Here is a 7962-nt window from a genome sequence, read left to right as displayed (position 1 = left end):
GGGTGAGGAGGGCGATGGACGATTGGGTGAGGTGGGCGATGGGGTGAGGAGGGCGATGGGGTGAGGGGGGCAATGGGGTGAGGGGGGCGATGGGGTGAGAGGGGCGATGGGGTGAGGGGGGCGATGGGGTGAGGAGGGCGATGGGGTGAGGTGGGCGATGGGGTGAGGCGGGCGATGGGGTGAGGGGGGCGATGGGGTGAGAGGGGGCGATGGGGTGAGGGGGGCGATGGACGATGGGGTGAGGAGGGCGATGGGGTGAGGAGGGCGATGGGGTGAGGGGGGCGATGGGGTGTGGGGGGGCGATGGGGTGAGGGGGCGATGCAGTGAGGGGGGCGATGGGGTGAGGAGGGCGATGGGGTGAGGGGGCGATGGGGTGAGGGGGCGATGGACGATGGGGTGAGGAGGGCGATGGGGTGAGGGGGGCGATGGGGTGAGGCGGGCGATGGGGTGAGGAGGGCGATGGGGTGAGGCGGGCGATGGACGATGGGGTGAGGGGGGCGATGGGGTGAGGGGGGCGATGGGGTGAGGAGGGCGATGGGGTGAGGAGGGCGATGGACGATGGGGTGAGGGGGGCGATGGGGTGAGGGGGGCGACGGGGTGAGGAGGGCGATGGGGTGAGGAGGGCGATGGGGTGAGGCGGGCGATGGACGATGGGGTGAGGAGGGCGATGGGGTGAGGGGGCGATGGGGTGAGGGGGGCGATGGGGTGAGGGGGGCGATGGGGTGAGGGGGGCGATGGGGTGAGGAGGGCGATGGGGTGAGGGGGGCGATGGGGTGAGGGGGCGATGGGGTGAGGGGGGCGATGGGGTGAGGGGGCGATGGGGTGAGGGGGGCGATGGGGTGAGGGGGCGATGGGGTGAGGGGGGCGATGGGGTGAGGCGGGCGATGGGGTGAGGAGGGCGATTGGGTGAGGTGGGCGATGGACGATGGGGTGAGGGGGGCGATGGGGTGAGGGGGGCGATGGGGTGAGGCGGGCGATGGGGTGAGGAGGGCGACGGGGTGAGGCGGGCGATGGACGATGGGGTGAGGGGGGGCGATGGGGTGAGGGGGGCGACGGGGTGAGGAGGGCGACGGGGTGAGGGGGCGATGGGGTGAGGAGGGCGATGAGGTGAGGGGGGCGACGGGGTGAGGGGGGCGATGGGGTGAGGGGGGCGATGGGGTGAGGGGGCGATGGGGTGAGGGGGGCGATGGGGTGAGGAGGGCGATGAGGTGAGGGGGGCGATGGGGTGACGGGGGCGATGGGGTGAGGGGGGCGATGGGGTGAGGGGGCGATGGGGTGAGGGGGGCGATGGGGTGAGGGGGGCGATGGGGTGAAGGGGCGATGGGGTGAGGGGGGCGATGGGGTGGGGGGGGTGATGGGGTGAGGGGGCGATGGGGTGAGGGGGCGATGGACGATGGGGTGAGGAGGGCGATGGGGTGAGGGGGGCGATGGGGTGAGGCGGGCGATGGGGTGAGGGGGCGATGGGGTGAGGGGGCGATGGACGATGGGGTGAGGAGGGCGATGGGTTGAGGTGGGCGATGGGGTGAGGCGGGCGATGGGGTGAGGCGGGCGATGGGGTGAGGGGGGCGATGGGGTGAGGGGGGCGCTCCGACCTGCAGCCGCCCGTTCTGCTCCTGGAGGGACACGGTGTGTTTCTGCAGGACCACGATCTGTGCCTGGAGACTGCCATTCACCGATTCCTGCTGGCCCAGGGCCACCGTCAGCGCCTCCTTCTCCGCCAGCAGCGTGGCGTTCTGTGGGGTGAACGGCGAGAGACTCCGCGTCAGCGAGGGGGTGGGCACAGCCCGCGGACGGTCTCTGTTACCTCCCCCCACCCACACACACACACACAGACACACACACACAGACACACACACACACACACACAGACACACACACAGACACACACAGACACACACACAGACACACACACAGACACAGACACACACACAGACACACACCCACACACAGACACACACACAGACACACACACAGACACACACACAGACACAGACACACACACAGACACACACACAGACACACACACACCCACACACACCCCCCTCCCTCCAGCTCCCCACGTGACACAGCGACACTGTCCGTCCCTCCCTCTGGAATCTCTCACCGATCCCCCTCTGCTCTCTCCCCAAAACCACGTTGACCCTGAAACCCTTCACCGACCCCGACCCCAGCCCCAGGACTGGTCTGGTCAGGAATTACACACTCGGGCTGTCCGAACCAACACTCTCTGCACCCGAAAACATTAACCCACACTCTCTCCCACTCTCTCTCCTCTTGCTCTCTCTGTCTCTTTCTGTCTCACTCTACTTCTCTCTCCATATGTATTGTTCTCTCTCTTTTTTCTCTCTCTTTCTGTCTTACACTCTTGCTCTCTCTTTTTCTGTCTCTCTCTGACTCTCTCTCTCTGTATATCTCCGACTCTGTCTCTCTCTCTCTCTCTCTCCCCGACACTCTCTCTCTCTCTCCCTGACACACTCTCTCTCTCTCTCTCTCTCCCTGACACACTCTCTCTCCCCCCGACACTCTGTCTCTCTCTCTGACACACTCTCTCTCTCGCCCCCTGACACTCTCTCTCTCTCTCCCTGACACACTGTCTCTCTCCCTGACACACTCTCTCTCCCTCTCTCTCTCCCTCTCTCTCTCCCTGACACTCTCTCTCTCTGACACTCTCTCTCTCTCTCTCTCTCCCTGACACTCTCTCTCTCTCTCCCTGACACATTCCCTCTCTCTCTCTCCCTGACACATTCCCTCTCTCTCCCTGACACATTCCCTCTCTCTCCCTGACACATTCCCTCTCTCTCCCTGACACACTCTCTCTCTCTCTCCCTGACACTCTCTCTCTCTCTCTCTCCCTGACACTCTCTCTCTCTCCCTGACACTCTCTCTCTCTCTCTCCCTGACACTCTCTCTCTCTCTCCCTGACACACTCTCTCTCTCTCCCTGACACTCTCTCTCTCTCTCTCCCTGACACTCTCTCTCTCTCTCTCCCTGACACCCTCTCTCTCTCCCTGACACTCTCTCTCTCTCTCTCCCTGACACTCTCTCTCTCTCCCTGACACTCTCTCTCTCTCCCTGACACTCTCTCTCTCCCTGACACACTCTCTCTCTCTCCCTGACACACTCTCTCTCTCTCCCTGACACTCTCTCTCTCTCTCTCTCTCTCCCTGACACTCTCTCTCTCTCTCTCCCTGACACTCTCTCTCTCTCTCTCTCTCTCTCTCTCTCTCCCTGACACTCTCTCTCTCTCTCCCTCTCCCTGACACTCTCTCCCTCTCTCCCTGACACACTCTCTCTCTCTCTCTCTCTCTCCCTGACACTCTCTCTCTCTCTCTCCCTGACACTCTCTCTCTCTCTCTCCCTGACACTCTCTCTCTCTCCCTGACACTCTCTCTCTCTCTCCCTCTCCCTGACACTCTCTCTCTCTCTCCCTGACACACTCTCTCTCTCTCTCTCTCTCCCTGACACACTCTCTCTCCCCCCCGACACTCTGTCTCTCTCTCTGACACACTCTCTCTCTCGCCCCCTGACACTCTCTCTCTCTCTCTCCCTGACACACTGTCTCTCTCCCTGACACACTCTCTCTCCCTCTCTCTCTCCCTCTCTCTCTCCCTGACACTCTCTCTCTCTGACACTCTCTCTCTCTCTCTCCCTGACACTCTCTCTCTCTCTCCCTGACACACTCTCTCTCTCTCTCTCCCTGACACTCTCTCTCTCTCTCTCTCCCTGACACTCTCTCTCTCTCCCTGACACTCTCTCTCTCTCTCTCCCTGACACTCTCTCTCTCTCCCTGACACTCTCTCTCTCTCTCCCTGACACTCTCTCTCTCTCTCTCTCCCTGACACACTCTCTCTCTCTCCCTGACACTCTCTCTCTCTCTCTCCCTGACACTCTCTCTCTCTCCCTGACACTCTCTCTCTCTCCCTGACACTCTCTCTCTCTCTCTCCCTGACACTCTCTCTCTCTCCCTGACACACTCTCTCTCTCTCCCTGACACACTCTCTCTCTCTCCCTGACACACTCTCTCTCTCTCTCCCTGACACTCTCTCTCTCTCTCTCCCTGACACTCTCTCTCTCTCTCTCCCTGACACTCTCTCTCTCTCTCTCTCTCTCCCTGACACTCTCTCTCTCTCTCCCTCTCCCTGACACTCTCTCTCTCTCTCCCTGACACACTCTCTCTCTCTCTCTCTCTCCCTGACACTCTCTCTCTCTCTGACACTCTCTCTCTCTCTCCCTGACACTCTCTCTCTCTCTCTCTCTCCCTGACACTCTCTCTCTCTCTCCCTCTCCCTGACACTCTCTCTCTCTCTCCCTGACACACTCTCTCTCTCTCTCTCTCCCTGACACTCTCTCTCTCTCTCTCCCTGACACTCTCTCTCTCCCTGACACACTCTCTCTCTCTCTCTCTCCCTGACACATTCCCTCTCTCTCTCCCTGACACACTCTCTCTCTCTCTCTCCCTGACACACTCTCTCTCTCTCTCCCTGACACACTCTCTCTCTCTCTGGCATGAGCCCTTCTTCAGGCTTATACCCAAAACGTCGAATCTCCTGCTCCTTGGATGCTGCCTGACCTGCTGCGCTTTTCCAGCAACACATTTTCAGCTCTGATCTCCAGCATCTGCAGTCCTCACTTACTCTCTCTCTCTGCCACTCTCTCTCCATCTCTCCCTGACACTCTCTCTCTCTCTCTCTCTCTGACTCTCTCTTTTCCTGACTTTTTCTGCTCTTTTTCCCCTCCCTCTCTCTTTTTTGTCTCTCTCTCTCTCTCCTTCTCTCTGTCTCTTTCTCTCTCCAAAACCTGCCAAGTGGCTCCAGAACTTTCTGTTATTGGTTAAGGACCCAGTCACCACTTTCTCATCATCATGTACAGCACGGAAACAGACCCTTCGGCCCAACCCGTCCATGCCGACCAGATAGCCTGGCCTAATCTAGTCCCGTCTGCCAGAGCGGGAGGACCATGGCTGAATTCTTGACCATCGCCCCTTGCCCTCCCCCTGGTCTTTGGGATGGGGGGGTGGGGTGGCTGGTGGATAGGCCTTACCTTCCTCTCCACCTCGATCAGACGGTCGCTGCTCACTTCCCTCAGAAATTCCCGGCGTTCTGACTTGGCCTCAGACGGCGCCTCACCCTCCATCGTCATGGCAACTGTCCTGCCCAGTGACTCGTCCCTCTGCGCTGGCTTTTCCAGCTCCCGCTGTAACTGGGCGAGAGAGGGAGACCGCGGGTAACGGCACTGACAAACGGGGCATCCTGAGGGTGGGGGCTGGCGGGTTTGGGATCGTGGAGCGGATTCAAACAACTGTCCCAACGCGACCACTGACAGGAAGCCAGGGCTGTAGGCCGAGAAACCCATAGACCGCGATGGACTAGGCCGGGAAGCCTGGGCTATAGGCCGATAAACCCCTAGATCGAGGGGGACGAGGCAGGGAATCCTGGGCTGTAGGCCGAGAAACCCTTTAGATCGAGAGGGACTAGGCCAGGAAGCCTGGGCTGTAGGCCAAGAAATCCCCTAGATCAAGAGGAACTTGGCTGGGAAGCCTGGGCTATAGGCCAAGAAACCCCCTAGATCGAGAGGGACTAGGCCAGAAAGCCTGGGCTTTAGGCCGAGAAACCCCCTAGATCGAGAGGGACTAGGCCGGGAAGCCTGGGCTGTAGGCCAAGAAATCCTTAGATCAAGAGGGACTAGGCCAGAAAGCCGATGGACAGAGTTGGGCACAGGTCCCCTAGTGGCAAGGGGAGTGTGACTGGGTGAAGGGCTTGACGAGTGGGGGGGGGGGGGGTCAAAGGGGAGGAAGTGAAAGAGGTGAGGGAACATTAGGGGGTCACCCACACGGTCCTCGCCCTCAGGGAGAGCTCCCGCTGCTGCCCACTCACCTCCTGTAGCTGGTCACTGAGCTCCTGGTTCCGCCTCCCAGCATCCTCCAGTTGGCTCCTCAGGTTGGCGATGTGAGTCTCCCGGATCGTCAGAGTGTCCTTAAAAACGGAGTCCAACCTCTCCTCCAACAACCGAAAACTACTGACGTGGGGGGCGCGGGGGATGGGGAGAGAGAGAGATGGAGAGAGAGATGTCATTCATCGGCGAATCCCAGACTGAGCTCGGATGAGGGAAAGGATTGGGAGGGTCTGAGAAGGAGGTGAGGGATCGAGTTTGGGAGGGTGGAGTGGGGCTCTCTCCCATTCAGAGTCCTCCCAATCCCCTCTGGGCCTCTCCTCTACCCCTCCGTAAGGTCTCCTTTCCACCCTGAAAAAGTCTGTCAACCAGTGAGAGCGAGGGGCCCAGTCCCCAGGGAGTGAGGGGCCCAGTCCACAGGGAGTGAGGGGCCCAGGGAATAAGGGCCCCAGTCCCCAGGGCGTGAGGGGCTATTCCAGGGATTGAGGGGCCTAGTCTCTGAGGAGTGAGGGGCCCAGTCCACAGGGAGTGAGGGGCCTATTCCCGAGGGATTGAGGGGCCCGGTTCCCGGGAGTGAGGGGCCTAGTCCTGGGGAGTGAGGGGCCTATTCCCCAGGGAGTGAGGGGCCCGGTTCCCGGGGAGTGAGTCCCTGGGGAGTGAGGGCCTAGTCCCTGGGGAGTGAGGGGCCTAGTCTCTGGGTAGTGAGCCTGGGACAGCGGGTACCTACCTCTCCTCGCCTGCAGGCAGCACTTGGCCCTGTTCGATGCCCATCCTCTCCAGTTTGTGACTCAGACTGTCCAGTTGGTTACTGAGCCCCTGGGCCCTCAGTTTCTCATTCATCAGGTCCTGTGGCGATAAGGTCAAAGGTCAGTGGGGTGTGGGGGGACAGAAACAGGCCCCTCAGCCCCTTTGTGGCCTGCTGCCCCATTCCACACAACCATCGCTGATGCTGTTCCTCAACACCGTTTTTCCCACATCGTCCCTCACTATCTTTAATGTTTAAAAGCCTCTCGGTCTCCATTTTGGATGTTCTCAGTGACTGAGCCTCCCGAGGGGGAGGATTCTAAAGGTCCCCCCACCCTCCCAGTGAAGAAACCCCTAGATCGTGAGGGACTGGGTCAGGAAGCCTGGGCTGTAGGCCGAGAAACCCTTAGATCAAGAGGGACTAGGCTGGGAAGCTTGGGTTTAGGCCGGGAAACCATCACATCTCAGTCCCAAAATGGCCGACCCTTTAATGTGGCATGTGTGTGTGGGTGCAAGTGTATGAGCGTGTGCGTGTGTGTGTGTAGGAGTGTGTGTCTGTGTGTGAGTGCGAATGAGTGTGTGCGTGTGTGTGTGTGTTCCCCGTTGAGTCCAGACCTAACTCCCCAGCCAATGAGGGAACACCTCCTTCCTGCACCACCTCTTCTCGTTTCCCTAAACTCCGGAGATGACAGGGGCTGGTCTCCTCAGCAGGACAGTCCCACCTTCCCCAGGGATCAGGCCGTGACTTCCCCACTACGGCGAGTGGACCCTTCCTCAGGTACTTTGGTGAGAGGGGGGGAGGATGGTGATGGGGCCTACTCCCAAAGGCCTGGCCCAACAGGGTATCGTCAGGCCCAGGCAAGCAGGCTGTCAGGAACTCACCACGGCCTACCATATCCTCACCCGTCTGTCCTGGGAGACACCTTTAGAGAGAGAGATGGGCACCGTGAGCAGGGCTGATAATCCCCCTCTAACTCCTGCAATAACCATTCCTGTCCCTGCTCTACCCATGTCTCTGAATTGGCCACAACATGGAAACCCCAGGAACTAATCCATGCTCAAAGAATGTTCCGGATGCTCCTGGCGTTGAAGTAGATGCACTTCAAACCAACTTCTAACTTGCCGGTGTCCCTCTTGCGACCACATTTCTGACCTCAACGACTCTCCACCTTCTGTACACTGGAAATACAGAGGTTCCCAACCCCCTGTTGAATTTATTTAAACCCTCCTGAGCAACCGGGCCCCTGACATGGTTTGAATTATTGACACCAGGCGATTTTGGCGGGGGTTGAGTATTTGAAACGAAAACACCGAGGATAACGAGAAGCC

At 59.9% G+C, this 7962-nt stretch overlaps 1 protein-coding gene across 1 annotated transcript in view; it reads right to left on the bottom strand.

Moving 5' to 3' along the window:
* Positions 1–1592: 1592 nt before the first annotated feature.
* LOC132814765 (girdin-like) overlaps positions 1593–7962 on the bottom strand; it is a gene marked incomplete at its 3' end in the record, with an annotated part of 53694 nt that continues 47324 nt past the window's right edge. The window contains exons 16-19 of the mRNA XM_060823565.1: positions 6617–6735; positions 5874–6015; positions 5041–5199; positions 1593–1733 (exon numbers count right to left, since the gene is read on the bottom strand). Of these exons, the coding sequence (XP_060679548.1) occupies positions 1593–1733; positions 5041–5199; positions 5874–6015; positions 6617–6735 (561 nt within the window). The remainder of the gene's footprint in view (positions 1734–5040; positions 5200–5873; positions 6016–6616; positions 6736–7962) is intronic.

This window comes from Hemiscyllium ocellatum, unplaced genomic scaffold (assembly GCF_020745735.1).
Source record: "Hemiscyllium ocellatum isolate sHemOce1 unplaced genomic scaffold, sHemOce1.pat.X.cur. scaffold_902_pat_ctg1, whole genome shotgun sequence".
Lineage (NCBI taxonomy): Eukaryota > Metazoa > Chordata > Chondrichthyes > Orectolobiformes > Hemiscylliidae > Hemiscyllium > Hemiscyllium ocellatum.
This window is presented reverse-complemented; position numbering and strand designations above follow the sequence as displayed.